The sequence below is a fragment of the Arvicanthis niloticus genome, chromosome 9 (assembly GCF_011762505.2).
Source record: "Arvicanthis niloticus isolate mArvNil1 chromosome 9, mArvNil1.pat.X, whole genome shotgun sequence".
Lineage (NCBI taxonomy): Eukaryota > Metazoa > Chordata > Mammalia > Rodentia > Muridae > Arvicanthis > Arvicanthis niloticus.
In genome coordinates this window covers 71,972,453-71,992,557 of record NC_047666.1, presented here as the reverse complement: position 1 = coordinate 71,992,557, position 20,105 = coordinate 71,972,453, and the positions used below count along the sequence as shown (strand labels likewise).

Here is a 20,105-nt window from a genome sequence, read left to right as displayed (position 1 = left end):
TCCACCCCCACCTCCACTCCCACGGTCTGCCCTGGACAGTCCCCTCCTCTAGCTTCCAGCCTCCAGACTTCATGGGCCTGTGAAGATGATGAAAATCCTGCTACACAAATTCAGCCCACGGCCCTTTTTATTTTGCTTCCTGACACAAATCACGGGGTTTCTTTTTATGCAATTAGTCACCCTCAAAGAACAGCATGGGGCGGCCTTTATTCCTATTGTATTTTCTGTGTGCTGTTTTAGTTAAGGTTTCTATCGCTGTGCTGAAACACCATGGCCAAGACAATTTGGGGAGGAAACGGTTTATTTTAGCTTCTATTTCCAGGTGACAGCCCATCACTGAGGGAAATCAAGGCAGAAACTCAAACAGGACAGGAACCTGGAGGCAGAAGCTGATGCAGAGGTCATGGAGGACTGCTGACTTGCTCCTCATGGCTTCTTAGCCGGCTTTCTTCTAGAACTCAAGATTATCAGCCTAGGATGGCCCCACCTACAATAGGTTAGACCCTCCCCCACCAATCACTAATTAAGAAAATGCCCTACAGGCTTGCCTACAGCCTGATCTTAAAAAGGAATTTTCTTAATTGAGGTTTCCTCCGCTCAAATGACTTTAGTTTGTATGAAGCTGACTTAAAACTGTCTATCATATGTCTGGTTGTTTTGCCCGAATGCATGTGTGCCTGGTATCCATCAAGGGCATTAGATACCGTGGAACTGGAGTTGCAGATGGTCCTGAGCTGTGTGTGGTTGCTGGAAATCAGACCCCGGTCCTCTGGAAGACCAGCCAGTGCTCCTTACTCTTGAGCCATCTCTCCTTGCCCCATGAAATAGCATTCTGTCCTTCAAACGTGGTATTTTCTAGGGGCAGACAGAGAGCTCAGAGGGAAAAGGTAGTGGGCTCCAAGCCTGAGTTTGATCCTTGCAATCCACCTGGTGGAAGAAGAGATCTGATTCCTGAAAGTTGTCCTCTGATCTGCACATGTGTACTATGGTGTAGACACAAACAAACAAACAAACAAACAAATAAAGTTTTCAAAAAAAAGATTTATGTATGTGAGGACATACCAGAAGAGGCCACTGGATCCCCTTACAGAGGGTTGTGAGCCACCATGTGGTTACTGGGAATTGAACTCAGGACCTTTGGGAAGAGCAGTCAGTGCTCTTAACCACCAAGCCATTGAAAGAGTTAAAAAATTTTTAAACTTTCCACAGATGGAGTCAAGAGTGCAGATCAGATGTTCTGTGCTCTGGGTCCTAGGAATCTAGCTATCTATAAGACAAGATAGATTGAATAGGGTTTGAGCTGGGAGTTCAAGTTAGCATGCCTGTGCACCCTGGATACCAGGAACTTGGCTGGCCACAAGATAGATGGCTGATTATGTATAGGCTCTTAGAGAATAGCCTGATCCTTGTACCCTGTCACAAACTGAATAATGGGCTGGGACTTTCCACAAGCGCTCTCCAATAGCCCTCCTTTACTCCCCCTGGGTTGTGGTTTCCCCCCTGAGTTGTGGTTTTGGGCTTTAAATTCTCTCTGTCTCCAAAGCTCTGGGGTCAGACCCTACTGCCCCTGCATGGGTCATGAGTCTTGACCTCAGTATACTGATTAAAATATATCTCTTGCTGATTGCATCAAGTTCGGTGTCTTGCAGTTAATGGGGTGGCCAAGAATTCCCGAGGCTTGGGTGAGGTCCTCCATTCGTGGGGGCCTTACACCATCTCTCCAGCCCCTTTAGTAGCAGTTTCGTTAAAGAACTAACTCAGATGCCAGTTGGTGGGGACCTATGCCTTTAATCATAGCACTCAAGAGGCAGAGGCAGGCAGATCTCTTGAGTTCAAGGTTCCCCTGGTCTACAGAGCGAGTTTCAAGACGGCCAGGGATCCACGGAGAACAAGCCGGAGGCAGATGGTGAGGAGAACTGAGGCGCTGCTAAGTAAGCACTGACTGTTGACTATGCCTATGCTCCTGGTTTTCATAGAATCCAAGGGCCTTTGCAAACGAGTCCCATCTCATCAGCACACCCACAGTGACATAATATCAAACACAGCCCAGCAAATGCTCTAACCTACAGGGTCCTGGGGGCGGTGGAGGGATGAGGGAAGCCAGAGACCATATGCAGGTAGTGGCACCATTTTGAGAGGATCTGGGAACTCTAGGAAATGGGGCCTAGCTGGAAGACGTCCCTGAGGTTGACTACTTGGGAGTCTCTGGGTCCTGGGCCCTTGCTCCTCTGTTCTCTCTGCTTCCTGTCTGAGGTGAAGAAGCTTCTCTGCCACATGCTCCTGTCAACACGATGTTCCCAAGTACACGGGGCCAGGTGACTACTCGTTGCCCCTCCAACACCGTGAGCTACTACTGGTCTTGGCTCCCTTAAATCTTTCTTTTAGGTGTTTGGTCACAGCTATGAAAATCGTGACTAAAACTCAAAACCAAGAAGGGGAGAAATTTTCTCAAAAGCACATGTTCCAGCCAGAGAGTGAACTAACCCATAATACTAAAGGGGAGGCACATCCAAAACCACAGGGGAAAGCATGTCCACACTCATGTGAAGGGCTGAGGAACTGTTTGTACTGACAGTGGAAGAAAGGAATCCCGTGGGGCTGAGGAGGCGGCTCTGTCGGTAAAGCGTTGGCCACACAAGCATGAGGACCTGAGTTCAATCCCCAGAACCCATCTTGGAGGCTGGGAGCTGGGGCAGAGGGAGGAATGATGGTAGAGTATGTTTGCAGTTGTACTGTCAGAGAGGCAGGTAGGTGGGTCCCTGGGGCGCTCTGGCCAGCCAGCCTAGTGAGAGAGCTCTAAACCAATAGGAAACCCTGTCTCAAAAAATCTCAGCAGGTGACGGATGCAGAAGGAAAGGCATTGGCTGCAAAGTCTGATAGTGACCTCAGTGTGATCCCTGGGACCCACGGGGCAAAGGAAAGAACGGGCTTTCACAAGCTGTCCTCAGACCTCCACACATGTCCCACGACATACTCATGACCACACACACACAAATAAATAAAGTAATAAAAGCACTTTAAAATATAAGGTGGGTGACATTTGAGGAACACTACTCAAGGCTGTCCTCTGGCTGCCATATGGATACATGGACATGCATGCATATGCAGAGGTGCGCACGCATGCGCGCGCGCGCGCACACACACACACACACACACACACACACACACACACACACGCCAAACTGTAGCCATGAGTAATCTAATACTCATGAAATCCTCCTGCCTCAGCCTCTAGAATCCTCTGATCACAGCCATGAGCCACCATTCCTGGCTCACCCTGCTTCTTTATCATATAAACACCCCCAAATCCTGTCCTGAGGAGGTATATCTGAGACCTATCTTCACATACACACAGCCACTTCGTGAATAAATTTGCTTTTAAAAAGTGACTTATTTTATTTTATATGTATGAGTGTTTGTCTGCATGAATGTACGTGCATCACATGTGTGCCTGGTGCCCAAGGAGACAAGAAAACGGTGTCGGATTCCCTAGGAACATAAGTTCCAGGTGGCTGTGAGCCTCCATGTGGGTGCTGGGAAGCAAACCTGGGTCCTCCCGGTCTTAATGGCTGAGCCATCTCTCTAGCCCCTGAACAAACTTTCTCCCTTGAAAAACTCATTATTTGTTGTAATTGGCATAGGTAAAAATGGGTCTGATTTGGTGGTGTGGTATTTAGCTTCAAATACTAGAAATAGTGCCAGGAAGAGCAGTGCATGCACACTGAAATCCCAGCACTCGGGATGTTAAGGCAGAAGTCCTTCAAGTTTCAGGCCAGCCTGGGCTGCATGATGCTTGTGCCCTAGGTGATCCTAGATCCTGATATTGATATTAGCCATCACAACAGGCCAGACCTGCAAACTCTTAAGAGCTCTGAGACCTTTTTGAGCCTACCTAGTCCAGAACCCCATGACAGCCCCAACATAGCATCGCTCAACTTGAACACCCCTGGCTAGCAAGAGAGAAGCTCAACTTCACAGGAACTGCTTTAGACTTAGCCTCCTGAAAATGGTTGGCCACTGGGCACCTGCTGTGCAGTGATTATCAGGGAGCCAGGAAGCAGCAGCACAGTGCTGTCAATCCCAGATCTGAGACAACCCACTTATCCTGACTGCCCTCACAGCTGGCAGCTTCACCTTGATGGACATAACTCAGTGTCCTGGTGTTTCAGGTCTGCAGGCACTATTAGTAATAAGTGTGTATTGGGGGGTACGACAATAATAATAATGCCTAGAGCTTTCACGTGTATCCATTTACACAACTAAAGTGCATTAAGCCCAGCGTTGACTGTGATGACGGTGGCTTGCCCATGGCATTCTCTCCTCTCAGATTGAATGTTTCCAGCCCCATCTGCCATGCTATGCACCCTGGAATTCTAAAAACAGCCCCCACATGCAAATGAGATGCAGATCAATGGAGTCAATGTTCAGTGTAGGGTAATGGCCACGCCCCCAGTCAGAGGGGCGAGCATATGCCTTAGCCTAGACTTCCCTCCCAATGGTACCAGGACTGCTAAGGCCACAGTCCCAGCACTGGCTCACAGACATCTAAAACCATTAGGGTTTTTTTTTTTTTTTCATCAAAGGTGCTGACAACCAATGTTTTTCTAACATATGTTTATGTAACTATTGGAGACCATGAATACATTTACATATATTAAACTGACTTCTAACTTTGTTGCAATGTGTCAGTGTTCTGATTTTATTTTTTTCTACTTCTGTTGTCATGTTGGAAATGTGATACATGTTTTATTTTGGGCCCAGTGATTGATAAGACATTAGTCAAGCGCCTTCACAAGCAATGTATCAGAGACTGGTCCCTCCCCTTTGCTTTTTCACACTGATTTTGTGTTGTATATGTACACCTGAGCCTGTGTGACATGGACACATGTGGAGGTCAGAGGACACCTTGCTGGAGTGGATTTCTCCTGTGGGAAAAAAAACCTCGCGGGGGGGCGGGTGGGGAGGGGGAGAGTCCGGTGGTGGGGTCCCACGGCAGTCTGGCAGCAGGGTCCCAGGCAGGCTTTCCATGCTGCCGGCAGAGGGTCCCACATTCACACAGCCGCTGTGGACAGGCCAGCAGATGCAGTTCAAGGTTCCAAAGGCTGGGAACCTGGTGGCAGCAGGTCCAGGCGACCCATGGAGTCTGGTTTTCCAAAGCTTTTATTGTTCATGGCCTGGTGAGTGGGTGTAGATGGCGTGCAATCCCCCAAAAGCCAGGGGAGCCTGACTTTTATAGGGAGAGGGAAAAGGGGAGGGAATAACTTAATTAGCTATGCCTCCCCAGCCTTTAGATAACTCATTATTACTTTAATCTCTGGAGATGGAGACCTGCTAATCACGCCCTCTACCTGTGTGTTTCGTGACTGATGGTGCAGGTTTAATGGAGTTACCTCGTCCAAGGCCCGACACTCTCCTTCCACCATGTGGGTTCCAGAGATTGAATTTGGGTCATCAGGCTTAACAGCAAGCCCCTTTACCTGCTGAGCCACCACACTGGCCCACGAATATTTAACTATTTAATTTTTTTTTCCAGAGACAGGGTTTCTCTGTGAAACAGTCCTGGCTCTCCTAGAACTCCCTTTGTAGGCCAGGCTGACCTTGAACCCTAGTGCTGGGATTAAAGACATGGGCACCACATCCAGCCATCAATAACTTTTAACTCTGACTTATTCTCACCATTATCTCTGCCTTACAGACATCATACTATGTCAGTATGTGCCTGTTCTATTTCACTTTCTTACAGGAAAAAAAAAAAAACCTCTAGAATTACCCTTCCTTCTACTGGAGTATTTTATTTATTCATCTATTTTGGCAGTGGTAACATTGGTAGAAAAAGAATCCAGGATTTTTTCGTCCTGTGTGGCTTCTTTTTTTGGTTTCACTTTATTTTGTGTGAGAGTATATGGTATCAGGCATGTATATGTATATAGCATGTGTATGCAGTGCCCAAGGAGACCAGAAGATATTATTGGATCCCCTGAAACTGGAATTGACAGATAATTGTGAGCCATTGTGTGAATGTTGGGTTTCGAACCCAGGTCCTCTAGAAGATCAAGCAAAGCTCTTAACCACCAAGCCATTTCTCCTGCCCGCTTCCTATGGTGGTTTTTTTTTTTTTTTTTTTTTTTTTTTTTTTTTTTTTTGGTTTTGCGAGACAGGGTTTCTCTGTGTAGCCCTGGCTGTCCTGGAACTCACTCTGTAGACCAGGCTAGCCTCGAACTCAGAAATCCGCCTGCCTCTGCCTCCCGAGTGCTGGGATTAAAGGTGTGCGCCACCACCGCCCGGCTTCCTATGGGTTTTTATCTTGCTTCTTCATGGTCCGTGATGCCAGCTGAGGTTGTCAGTAACAAAATCAGACTGACAGGATGAGAGAAGATAATTCTGCCATTTTCCTAAGTCTTTGAGCTGCACATCAAATCTGGGGCTAATCTCTCCATGTTTGCTTAGTATGTCTATAAGGCTGGCCATAGTCTCAGCTCCGCTCATCAGTGATTTCAGATGAACCAGTCTTCAGTCAGAAGTTGGACGGTGGCTTCCAGCGTGTCCTGGTAAGACCCTCACATTGCCGATGCTCTTGAGAGCACCAGCCAAGGGCATTCATGTGAATGCCCACATTCATGTGGTTGCCCATAGCAACCCAGAAAGATGGCAGCACACCACAGTTGTTCCTTCTTAGCAAGGGAAGGGTTGTGGCACAGCTTTCTGTAGGTGGTGGGCTATGGTGCTAATCTCAAACATTGTGTCTCTGAGTGTGAACTCAACTACCCTGAGTCATCAGAGAGGTGCTTTGAATTGAGTTGAAACAAATCCTGCAGAATCAGTACATCATTGTATGGAAGAGACCAAAGAGGGAAGCAACTGGGAGAAGGAGGGGTTGGTTACATGTGGGGTAATGGATTCCATTAAAGCATCGTCTTCTCTCTCTCCCTCTCCTTGTCTTCCTCTTCCTCCTCCTCCCCCTCCTCCTCCTCCTCCTCCTCCTCCCCCTCCTCCTCCTCCTCCTCCTCCTCCTCTTCTTCTTCTTCTTCTTCTTCTTCTTCTTCTTCTTCTTCTTTTTCGTTTATTTATTTAGAGACAATTTCTCATGTAGCCCAGGTTGATCCTAAGTTCACTAAGTAGCTAAAGATGACCTTGAACTCTTGATCTTTTCTAATTTGTCTCCTGTGTACTAGGATTCCAGGTGCATCCCATCGCACCCACTAAAGTTTCATTTTTTTAAACTATCTCTTCTTTTGTGGGAGTGAGGAGTGAAAAGGGGGATCTTGTGTAACCCAGGCTGGTCTTATACTTACTATGTGGCCAAGGTTAGCCTTGAATTCCTGATTGCCAGGCCTCTACCTCAGAAGTGCAGAGATTGCCCCATCTGTTTTTCTTATGAGAATGGGGAGGAAAACAGTCTTCTGTATCCCAAATAGGCCTCAAAGATTTGTGACAACCTTCTGGCATCAGTTTCCTAAGTACTGGGGTTATAAGCATGTGCCACATGCCCAGCTAAACAAGGTTCATTTTATTGCCTGTTGCTGGATCTGGGGGATTGGAATGTATGCTGCAGTGCCAGCGCCTCAGGGCAAGTCATTGCAAACTTCATAATGATGTGTAAGGGCTTTCCAATGACAGTCTCTATGTTCTCTCTCTCTCTCTCTCTCTCTCTCTCTCTCTCTCTCTCTCTCTCTCTCTCTCCTGTGTGTATCTAAAACTATAGAGTAGTTGGGATGGGGGGGGGGGGCATGCATGAGCTCTCCTGTGTGTCAGGACACACATAGAGATCAGAGGACAACTTTCAAGAGTCCATTCTCTCTGTCCACAATGATCTCTCTCTCTCTCTCTCTCTCTCTCTCTCTCTCTCTCTCTCTCTCTCCCTCCCTCCCTCCCTCTGTCTCTCTCTCTCTCTCTTCCTCTGTCTCTCCCTCTCCCCTCTCCCCTCTCCCCTCTCCCCCCCAGCCCCCAGATGTGCTGGAATTTATTCTGTAAACCAGGCTGGCCTTGAACTAGAGATCTGCCTGTCTCTGCCTCCCAAGTGCTGGAACTAAAGGAGTGATCCACCACCACCTGGCTTGTGTCTGTTCTCCTAAGGTACACTTAAGACCCCATGGACACTTATAACCCCTGCATTCAAATGCTGAGGCAGGAGGATCATGAGTTCCAATCCATGTGGGCTACACAGTGGTTTCCAGACTAGCCCAGGTTACATAGACTAACCTTGTCAATAGATAAGTAAAAAAGTTCCCAAGGACAAGTGAGCTTCCCCAAAAGGAGACATAACCTCCCACAGAGAAAGAAACAGCACTGGGCAGTTGGCTTACACTCCACTGGGGCTTCAGGCCTATGGGAACTTTGTCTCCCATTGTCTCCCAGCCTGCAGCTTGAGGAGAAGAAGCTTTTCTCTTTGCTTGGAGCGCCCTCACCTGACAGCTGGCTCAAGACTGAGAGAAAGAAATGGACGACAAACCAGAAACTGGCAGTGCCCATCAGTGCCTCCCTGTGGCTTCCGATGCCAGATGGGGAGAGAAGACCAGGAAAGAGGCCAGGAGAGGGCTCCTGATTAGAAGGAAAATCAGAGGAATGGGTGATCATACTCGGACTTTGATTGTCTGATCAAATGCTCTCTTTAAAAACAGTTCTAGAACCGATCAGGGATTGATAGCAGAGACAGCCAAAGATCTATCCGGTCCTTACCATATCTGCTCCGTCAGGCGTCCCTGAGTTTCCTGTTAAATGAAGGCTACAGAGACACCAATCAGACAGCCTCTGTGACGTCCTTAAACTACAGAAGTTTTAGGTCCAGAGATATCCCTCTCCAAGGAATCAGCAACGCTGTAGGCATTTGGGGAGTTGCAGGGTCAGGCACCAGTGACTTGCTCCCCAAACCCAACCATCTATGAAAGATCAACAGAATCCAGACAAAGCATTATCTGCCCTGAATACAATGAGTTCTAGAGCCAGACACACAGGCGCAGGCCTGTAAACCTAGAACTTAAGAGGCCGAAACGGGAGTCCTGAGAGTGAAAGGCCAGCCTGGGATATATAGTACCTGGCTAGCCTGGGATACATCACAAAACCCTGCCTCACAACTGGCTCAGCAAGTAAGTGTGTTTGCTATGCAAGCATGAGAGCCTGTGTTCAAATACCCCAAACCCCAGAAAAACATTGTGGTTACACATGTACCTGTAGCTGCTGCCTTGTCAGGGAAGAGGTGAGCAGAGACAGGAAGATCGCTGGAGCTTGCTAGGCTAGCTCTAGCTACAATGAGAGACCCTGTCTCCAAGAAATAAGGTAGAGAGTGATAGAGCAGGAACACTCTGTGTCTCCATGTCTCCTTCTGACCTCCATGCATGCATACAGGCATGCATACACACACACACACACACACACACACACACACACACACACACACACACACACATTCCAAATCAAACCAGGCATGGTGATACACACCTGTGGTCCTTGTTCTTGGGAAGGGGGAGGTAGAAGGATCAGGATTCAAGAACAACCTTGCCTACAAAGTGATTTTGAGGCTAGCTCAAGCTACATAAGATCCTGTCAGAGAGAGAGAGAGAGAGATGACTCAAGAGCTAAGAACACTTGCTATTCTTGCAGAAGACACGACTTTAGTTCCCAGCATTCACAAGGCAGCTTACAACTGGTTGTAACTTCACCTCTAAAGGATTGGTCCCCCTTCTTCCCCTCGAGAGCAGGAGGCATACATGTGAGACACATACACAGATAAAAACACTCTTAACATAAAACCTTTTTAAAAGAAGGAAAAGAGACAGGCAAATAACTCAGAAGAAATAGAATACAGTTCAGCAGGTAGACATGCTCACCCCCAAGTCTGGGCCTGATTTCAGTCTCCAGAACCTGTGTGGTGGAAAGAGAGAAGTGACCCCTACAGGTGTCCACTGACCTCCACACACATAAAGTAATATAGTAATTAAAAATTTTAACACACAAAGACAGCAACCTACAAGCTGAAGACCAGTTTCCTGGGTGCTCAGAGGTCAACAGTTAAGATTTTCTGAAGCGAACATTCCATTTGAGGCTGAGGCTGGGACATCAGTGGCCGTGCAAACCCTGGTAGCAACAGAAGGAAGTAGTCAAGAAAGCACAAAGCCCGACAGGGCATTCAGTGCTAGGAACAGTGCGCCTAGAGCGGAAGGAAACGCAGAGCTTGTGGGAGGGCGGAGGGGGGACTGCTGGATCTCCAAGGCCAGCTTGTACTTCTTGTTTTGGCACCCTTTTCCTGACCGAGAGCCAGTGTTCTCGCCACATAAACACCAGGTGGCATTAATAAGATCGGTCTGTGAGACATTACCTGTAATGACGGACGCCAGGCTGCGTGCAAATGGGTTGAGAAACCTTGGAGAACTTCACAAAAAATAAGGGCAAAGGAGACCGGAAGTGGCTTTAAAGGTTAGGGGAAGAGGCAGCTCCGAGGCACCCTTCCTTCCATTCTGTTCACAATCTACCTGCTCTGTGCCCTCAACAAAAATGGGGCCTTCGCGCTGGGATTCTGCAGTTCGGGTCCCCAGGGTTGAACGCGAGGTTTTCCTGCCACCTAGTGGGAAAGCTGGATATGGTAACTTTGGTTCAGAAAGGCAGAACCCTAAGTCCATTTTACACATGATCAAAAAGGAGAAGGCTGCGGGGCGCGCTCATTGGTTCATCACCAGCCTTTAGTTCAAAGGGATGGCACTTTGCCTCCAGACATCAGTCAACTGACACTGACCAAGGGCTAGCCTGGACTAAGTCTTTGCATTCTACTTTCCTATGGGTAGAGACAGAGACTGAAGTCCTCTTCCATAAAGTAATTCTCAAATTCAGAACCTCTAGCCATAAAGTAATTCTCAAATACGGAACCTCTAGCCCTCGAGAGGTCTTCTTTGACAAAAAAAAAAAAAAAAAAAAAAAAAAAAAAAAAAAAAAAAAAAAAAAGCTTATATATGAGCAGAAGTGACAATGGGCCACGGGGAGCAACCAGTGCTCCGCAGAGGCAGTCTTCTGTTACCAGAAAGGGCAGGAACTCCTGTTGTGACCATCTTTCTACTTTATCTCTTGGACAAAGATCTCCAGAGACAGAGATGGTGCCATTCCCAGGTCCTCTTAGTGTCTCAACAGCCATGGGCATAGAAACCCTGACAAAGCTCCTCCCCTAATGACAAAATGGACCCAGAGCATTCTGTGCCCTTCAGGGGAGGTGGGACAAGAATGACCATACCAGCCCCGGCTTCATAGAGTTGGAGATGATGCTACATGAGATTTTGTCTCAAGAGACATGCCTTTTATCCCAGAATTCAGGAGACAGAGGCAGGCATATCCCGTTGAGTTTGAGGCCCCCATACAGAGCTAAACACCATCTCGAAAAGGGAGGGGCTGGTAGCAGGTCTTAAGTCTCCTTATCCAGAGGTATTCTGATACCTCCAATGAAGAACGTAAGACCTAAGAGGCAGGAAGGAGCTGGGCATGATGACCTTAATTCTCACACCTAGCAGACAGAGGCAGGATTGCCACAAGCCAACTTGGGCTACATAGTGAACTCCAAGTCATCTGGGGCCACTGATTAAGACCCTATCTCAGAGTCAGAAAGAGAGAGAGAGACAGACAGAGAGACAGAGACAGAGAGAGAGAGAGAGAGAGAGAGAGAGAGAGAGAGAGAGAGAGAGAGAGAGAGAGAGAGAACACAAGCCCTGTAGGGTTTCTCTCTCCCTCCCTCTCTCTTTCTCTCTCTCTCTCTCTCTCTTTCACACACACACACACACACACACACACACACGAGCACGTGCATGCACACCTTTCTATCTGCAGTCTTGCTAGGCACACCAACTCCATACAAACTCAGACACAATCCAGAAAGCTCCAGGGAGCTATGTGCTTGGCCTGTCCTGGTGGATGATGCACAAAGAGGCATGAGGGTCCAGAAGCCTCTCCCATGCCTCCCCGGTGTATCTCCTCATCTGCACCCTTTGCAACAGCCTTTATAACAAAAGCAGAAATGTTTCCCTGAGTCCTGGGAGCCACCTGAGCAAGTTCATCCTGAACAGGAAAGGATGAGAAAACCCCAGTTGATAGCAGATAAGTCAGAACCACAGATCAAACACCCAGGGACCAGACTGACAAGTGAAGCACTGGTGATCAGTTTTGGATTCTGGGTTCTCTCAATCCGTGGGATGTGATATTATCACCAGGTAGATGGTGTGAGAATTTAGCTAGATTACGGGTCACTTAGCTGGTGTCCACTTCGATATTGCTGGTTTGATGGTGCAGAGCAAGCCCCCACACCTTTTGAATTCAGAGCTCCTTTGTGTTGTGAGATAAAAACTGAATATACCTTTAATGAGGAGTCGTGACACAGGGTTCTTATACTATAGCGTAAGCTGGACTTAAAATCATGGCAGTTCCTCTACCTCAACCTCCAGAGTGTTAGAATTACAGGTGAGAGCCACCATACCTGGCTAGGAACATCTCTATATGTGGTGGTTTGAATAAGAGTGGCCTCCATAGACTCATTTGAATGCTTGGCCATAGGGAGTGGCACTGTTAGGAGGTTGTTAGGCCTTGTTGCTGCAAGCTTGGCCTTGGAGGAAGCGTCTCACCATGGGGGTAGGTTCTGAAGTCACCTATGCTCAAGCTATACCCAGTCCATCTCCTACCACTTTCAGGATAGAGATATAAAACTTTCAGCGCATTCTCCAGCACCGTGTCTGCCTGCACACTGCCATGTTTTCTGCCATGATGATAATGGACTGGATCTCTGAAACTGTAAGCCAGCCCCAATTAAATGTCTGCCTTTCTCAGAGTTGCCCTGGTAACAGCATTCTTCATTCTTCACAGCAATGAAACACCAACTAAGACTACATATATTTGTTTATTTGCATGTGTGGGTACATACATGGTATAATCTGTGCACGGAAGTCAGAGGATGGATAACCTGTGGAAATGAGCTCTCTCCTCTGACCAGGTAGGTACCAGTGGTTGAACTCAATTCAGCAGGCATGGCAGCAAGTGCTATTACCCTCTGAGCCATTTGGCCAGCCCAAAAACCTATATTTATTGATCACTTACTTCATGACAGATATAGGAAAACCATGTTATTTTTTTCTTCACAACAAACCCCCCATTGGATTATGGCTTCTTGAGAAAGACTGGGTGAGTCTGGAAGGACTCACATTCTTCAGAGATGGAATTCAGGTTCTCACCAGCTCTGCCATTCTGTCTCCAATTAGTAAAAACCCAGGCAAATGCAAGTGCAGCCTGCCAACCTTTAGGAGTTATCAAAACCTGAACTTCTTCATGAGTTTAACTCGCTTTTCCATTGTTTTGTTTGTTTTTGTTGTTGTTGTTGTTGTTGTTGTTGTTGTTGTTGTTGTTGAGAAAAAGTCTTACTCTGTAATTCAGACTGGCCTCAGAAATCATGGCAATCCTCCTGCCTCAGTCACCCATATGCTGGGATTACAGGTAAACCACGCTGCCAATTCTCTGACCCAGTCTCATTCTGTAGACCAGGCTAGCCTCAAACTCACGGAACTCTACCTGTCTCTTAAAGAGAAACTTCCTACCTAAGCCAATGCTTGCACGTCGTGCTATGGCTATGTATGCAAATCCTTGACTCTCCGTATTAGAGATATTCCTAATCCTCTGCCCGAAAAATTTTGGAAAATTATTCCCTGGCCTCTCTGTGGCATGTGCAAACTCATACCCACAGAGTCCTTAAATTATAATATTAATTTTTTAAGAAAATAAATAAATAAAATTTAAATTTAAAAAATAGTTGTGACCACATCTTTATTGCATACCCAGGTAAATAACTTACTACACAACAAATGCATCCCACCCGGAGAATAGACACTTACGGAGGTCAGGGTATTACTGAGGACCAGGATGAAGAGCAGGGGAGGGGAGGAGCGAGTGCCAGGAATTTATGGCAAGAACAAAACCCAAATCCTCCTAGCAGGGAGAAATGGGTCTTGTCTACTCCAATAATGTACCAAAGAGGACACAGAGGTCTGGGGTTGGCGGCAAATTTGGAGGTGACTGAGATGAAAATGTGGCCCCTGGAAATCCGTGTCTGCACTGCGAAGCCATTGTGGGGTAGACACGTGACCTTTAGCCACTACTCCTCAGGCAGGAAAGCCTGGGAGGGCACGGCTAGATTAGCTTCCGGTGTGGACTGAGATGGACAAGAGGGAGACACAGACCCTTCTGGGTTTATTCAGATCTTCAGTTCTGCTTGGTACTGAGCAAATCCTCATAGGACCCACCCTGGCTTAGATGAATTGGCTTCTGAGGATGACCAAACAGTGAGTAGTCAGATGAGAGGCTGTTTGCTCATACTCCTGGGAGAGGTAAGAGTCTCACACTGAGTTGCCAAGACTCGCACCTCCCAGAAGTGTCCTAGGAATGGGGCAAATGAAAACCCTGGAGCCTGAGAAGACAGTCTGTTAGGCTCAGCGGCCCCAGGCAAGACAGCGGTGTGCTGGGCAGGTTGCAATCCTCTCTGTACAGTTTCCCTAGGATGCCCTGGGTTCAGTTCACATCTGCAGGACTCCTGGCTGGACCTGCTGCCTGACTCTGGTTGTCCCGCTCTTCCCAACAGTTAGCTGTCCTCTCTGCGCCCTTCGTAGTTATTGTACGGACTGGCCGGGGCATGGGCCCTCGGGATAGAGAAATCCTTTTGGCGATTCTGTAAGGGAAGCAATCACACGGTTAAAGTTTTCTAGCGCCATCTCAATGAACCTCCAACGCCCTTCTAAAGACATCCTGCTGGCAGGTCTTCCCTGAGCCTGTGTGCCACCCCAACCCCAGAGTGTAGGAAAGAAGGCATGCCGTCCCTTCATGGTGGCCACTTAGGAGCCACCAAAGTGGTGGCAATATCTGTTAGCATTTTGTCTAAGCTCCACCACACAGTTACCTGGCAACGGCCAGGTATGCCTGACTCTATAAAAGGGGCTGCTTGTCCCCTCCCCTTCACCCCTCTCTCCACGTGTTCATGGTTGGCCTCTCTCTCTGCGAAGCCATTGTGGGGTAGACACGTGACCTTTAGCCACTACTCCTCAGGCAGGAAAGCCTGGGAGGGCACGGCTAGATTAGCTTCCGGTGTGGAATCAATCTCTCTCTCTCTCTCTCTCTCTCTCTCTCTCTCTCTCTCTCTCTCTCTGCCTCCCTTTCTCTGTCTATACTATCCTCTCTAACTCCCCTCCCATGCCCTGAATAAACTCTATTCTATACTATATCATCGTGTGGCTGGTCCCTCAGGGGGAGAGACGCCTCAGCATGGGCCTGCAGAGGCACCCCCTTCCCACATACCTGACTACACCTCCACCAACATATTCATTCCTTCCTTATCTTTTTATAAAATACAACAATATCTATTCCTAAAGGACAACTGTCCTTTGGGGGGGGGGGGGGAATAGAGGAGTGACAAAGGTCACTTACCTGCAGCTGAAAATGGGTGGAATAAGGTGCATAGTGTCCATCCCCCATCTCAAGACCTGGAAGAGAGGGAGAGGAGAAACTGAAGCACCAGGGCCCACCTGTGCTTTCCCGCTGTATCCGCGCAGTGTCTGTGACAGTCGGCCCCAATGGGCCTCAGCAGTGTATATTTCTTGCAGGGAGAGACCATGACTCTCAGCACCAAACTAGGCATGCTCACACCCTGGGTCCACGGGATTTACTCTTTTCCTAAACTAGGAAGAGTTTATGAGCAACTGTATTCTATGTATTTGGGGAAAATCAGAGGCTTTTTAAACTTGAGCTTGCTTTAAAGCAACTGGTTTGTTTCCTGACAAATTTACCTGCCCTTGTCCCCTTACTGAATTTGTCTTCATTTAAAACAGTGTGGGGACCAAAACAGTGGGGACCTGGGCATTCGTAGTGCACACCTGTGATCTCAGTACCTGGGAGGTGGAGGCAGGAGGATCAGGAGTTCAGGGCCATCCTCAAATAGTGAGTCCCTGCCCAACCTAAGCTCCGTGAGACCTTGTCAAAAAAAAAAAAACCAGAATACTCGTGGTCAAGGTAGGTCAGTGGGTAAAGGCACGTGCCACCCAGCCTGATGCCCTGAGTTCCATCTCAGGGCCCACATAGTGAGACCACAGGCTCCTGAAACTGGTCCTCTGACCTCACATGTGTGTTGTAACCCACACACAATAAGTAAATAAACAAGCAATATTAAAAATTTGTGCTACAAATAAGTAAACAAGCAAAGATAGTATTAAGAATATGAGGTTTGCCCTGACTTGAAGTAATACAGCAAATACACAAATCACTCCTGAATGAGGCAAAACCTAACAAGAACGTCTCAGTTCTATAAGCACACGTGGTGGAGCCACTCCTAAGACAGACCGGGAAATGCTGGACTCTGAAGCAGACAGGCAGAGGACCATATCAGGCAAGCAGCTGCATCTTGATCAGTCATAAAGGCTGGCAGCCAGTGATGACCTGATTTGGCTGAGAGAGAGGCTTGTGTTGTGGAAGGCCTCGCTACTCCTACAGACCCAACATAACAGCAGCCAGTGACAAACAGCAGGAGACAGTGACTACAAGTCCACCTGAGAAAGAAGCAACCAGGGGCCCAAAACCTGAAAAGCAAGGCAGGCACACACTGGCAATCTTAGCATTCTGAAGAGGAAGATGGAAGATTAGCATAAATTAGAGGCCAGTCTGGCCAGTCTGGTCTTCATTGAAGGTTCTAGGACAGCTGGGATTACTTAGCAAGACCCAGTCTCAAAAAACAACAACAACAAAAACCCACAGGAACAAAAAAGGGAACCTAGGTACCTACAACAGAAGTACTGAGTAAGGCAGGAGAGGCCCTGGGAAGCACTGTAGGATGCTATTTCCTGCTCTCGGTCCCCAGAAAACTCTGCAATTCAAGCTTTAAGAGCACAGTGTGGGACTAGGAGTGTTTTCAGAGCTTGGCGTGTCATGCATGAAGCCGAGTTCCACTCCCAGCACCACACATACACACACAGTGTGCGAGACCTCAGCACTCTGGAGAAAAAGGCAGGGATATCAACACAAGTTCAAGGCCCACCTGGTCCATATAGTTAGACCCTTCCTCAAAGCAGAAACAGCAGAGCCAAGACATCTTTATTGCTGAATCTAGGAACCCAGCCTTGAAGGTCCCTCTAGCCTGAGCCAGCAACCGATTCCCTACCTGAGAGCAGACTCAAAGATCTGCATTACCAAGCAATAGATCCCCACAGGTCAGGGCAGTTTCTAGGCCTCAGCTCAGCCTCATTTTCTTCTGAAGATATCACTATGGCCCCTGGCTCCTTATAACTGCGGCAGGAATCAAACCACCACTTACTCTCATGTCACATGGGACCCTTTTCCTCCCACACGCCCAGAGACATACAGTAAAAGGTGGCTGTTCTCTCTAAGTCAAAACCCTGGTGGGCTTTACAAAGCCATCCACCAGCTTATGTTAAGAGGGCTTTCTCTCTTCTGCCCTCTGTGACCACTGAAGGAAATCAGAGATTGGGTCTACACATTCAAGGTCCACAAAGTCTCTTCCATTCTGCCAGGAATGCCTTCAAAAAAAATTTATATATGTGTATATATGGGTGGATGGATGGACAGATGGTATGTGCCCATAGAGTCCAGAAGAGGACATCAGATCCCCTGGAGCCAAAGTTACAGGTGATTGTAAGCCACTCAGTATGAGTGCTGGGATTGGAACCCAGGTCCTCTGGAAGTACAGTATAAGTTCTTAACCACAGAGCCATTTCTCCAGCCCCAGGAATGTCCTTCATATACCTATATGTGGAGCCCAGCCTCAGGCACGCACCACTAGGGGGTTTTCCTCTCCTTCATCCCTCCTCACTCTAGATCAATCTATGTGCAATTGTGGAGAAAGTACTAGGTGAAGACTTGAGAGGCAAGCTTCCAGTTCCACTAAACTACAACAGATTGACTAGGGAGCTACAATTAAGAGATTGTCTTGAGTCTCAGAAGAGACTTTGGGTTTTTGAAATAGAACAGAGGCTGAAAGACCACGGGAACTTCTGAAATCGGACTCAGGGCATTTTGTATTATGATGTGATCATGAGCCCACTAGGGCCAGGGGATTAAGTGCCCTGGTTTGACTAAGAATGGATCCCATACTTTGAATACTTGGTCTGTAGTTGGTGGAACTATTTGGGAGGTTTGGGGAGAGCATCCTTGTTGGAGGAAGCATGTCATTGGTGCAGGCTCACCCCCCCCCCTTCCAGTTTGCTTCCTCTTATGTTTGAAGGTATGTGCTCCCAGCTTCCCTGCCATGATGGAATCAAAAGCCGAAACAATTTGCTTTGGGTCACAGTATTTTGTCACAGCAACAGAAAAGTAACTAATACAGAGGTTGGTTTACTCAAGATCAGAATCTGTAAATATCCTGTGAGCTCCTTGGAATTTGGGCGTTTTGTTTTGTGAGTGTCTGTTCGGATTTATTTTAAGAACTATCTATTTTTATTTTCTGCATGTGGGTGTTTTGCCTGCATGAATGTAAGTGCACTGCATGTATGTCTGGTGCTCACAGAGGCTAGAAGAGGGTGCCAGACTCCTGCAGTTGGAACTACTGCTGGTTGTGCACTGTCGTATGGATGCTGAGAAACAAACCTGGTCTTCTGCAAGAGCAGCAGGTACTCTCAACCAATGAGCCATCTCTCCAGCCCCTCCCTGGTTTGGGTTTGGTTTTGTTTGTTTGTTTGTTTGTTTGTTTGTTTGTTTGTTTTTTGAGACAGGGTCTCATGTAGCCCAGGATGACAGTGAATTTCTGATTCTCTTGACACCCCCTCCCAAGGGCTCACGGTTGCCGTGAGCTCCCAGTGTTCTCGTGGCTGTATCCAATGGTTCTTCCCCCAGCTTTGTCTTTTATGTTTTCGCTTCTGCATTTGGGAATGTTCTGTTGTTTGCTTATTTCCCCCTCCTGTCTCTAGTCCCCTTTTCCATTATTAGGATTATAGGGAAGTTCTGGGGGGCCTTGGATGGGATTATAGTACAATTAAGACCAAGACTGGGAGACAGCAGGGCAGTTAAGCAATAGCCTTTTGCTATAAATGGAATTGTAGGTAGGATTTTGAGAAAATTACAGGTTTTATAGCAGGGACTGGTTTTGTGTTTTGAGACTACCTCATGTACCCCAGGCTGGCCCTGAAATCTACTTTTAGCCAAAAATGACCTTAAACTTCTGGCCCTCCTGCCTCCACCTCCCACATGCTGGGCTTACAAGTGTGTGCCACCATACCCCCTTTTTTGTGGTGCTGGAGGGTCTCTCTGGGTTTTCATGCAGGCTTAAACAAACACTGCACAGACCCACATCCCCAGCCCACAAGGGTTTTGGTCTTCTGAGAGACAGTCTTTCTACATAACCCAGGCTGATCTTAAACTCATGATCCTCCTGTCTCCATCTCCAAAGTGCTAAGATTAGAGGTGTGTGTGTGTGTGTGTGTGTGTGTGTGTGTGTGTGTGTGTGTGTGTGCAAACATTTGCATATTTGCCCACATGCACCTGCAGCACCATGCCCAACTTCTACCCCCATCTTTACACTAAGGCCTCTTCAGTTATACCTTGGGTGATTTCCTCTTGGGAGTAAGCTCTGTTTTCCACACCATAGCTCTGCTTCATGAGTTGAGGTTTACAGAAAGCATCTTCAACTGGGTAATCGGTGGGACTCCGTTGCCTAGGGAGCTGTCGAAACTCGGGCAAGATATAAAATGCCAGGAAAACCCAGCCATTGGCCACCAAAGCTGTGCTAAGAATGGTATCATCCCATTTCGGGCCAATGTCGGGAACCAGGAGCAGGATGATCCAGGTCACCCAGATGGCGATGGAGAGGAACGAGGTGAGGCCTATGTGGAACCCGTGTCTCTTCCAGCCCGAGAAGGAGCCACAGGAAATGACAAAGAAGGATGCAGAGAAGGTCAGCACCATCAAGAAGAGCACGTAGATGAGTAGCATGACGAAGTCCTCGTTGCGCCGCGGGGCAGGCAGCTCAGAAAAGACATTGACGTTGGTCCTGTTCATGGTGAGGACCAGGTATTCAATGGCGATGACGTCCTGGACCAGGCTGAAGCCTACTGCCAGGCTGAGGATCACAAGCCACGACAGGGGCTTCCTCCCTCGGACCA

The 20,105-nt window shown here is 47.8% G+C and overlaps 1 protein-coding gene across 1 annotated transcript in view; it reads right to left on the bottom strand.

Moving 5' to 3' along the window:
• Positions 1-13,333: 13,333 nt before the first annotated feature.
• Positions 13,334-20,105, bottom strand: part of Gprc5a (G protein-coupled receptor class C group 5 member A) — a 19,228-nt gene continuing 12,456 nt past the window's right edge. The window contains exons 2-4 of the mRNA XM_034512564.2: positions 19,545-20,105; positions 15,430-15,485; positions 13,334-14,677 (exon numbers count right to left, since the gene is read on the bottom strand). The exon at positions 19,545-20,105 is cut by the window's right edge and continues 369 nt beyond it. Of these exons, the coding sequence (XP_034368455.1) occupies positions 14,591-14,677; positions 15,430-15,485; positions 19,545-20,105 (704 nt within the window). The 3' untranslated portion in view covers positions 13,334-14,590. The remainder of the gene's footprint in view (positions 14,678-15,429; positions 15,486-19,544) is intronic.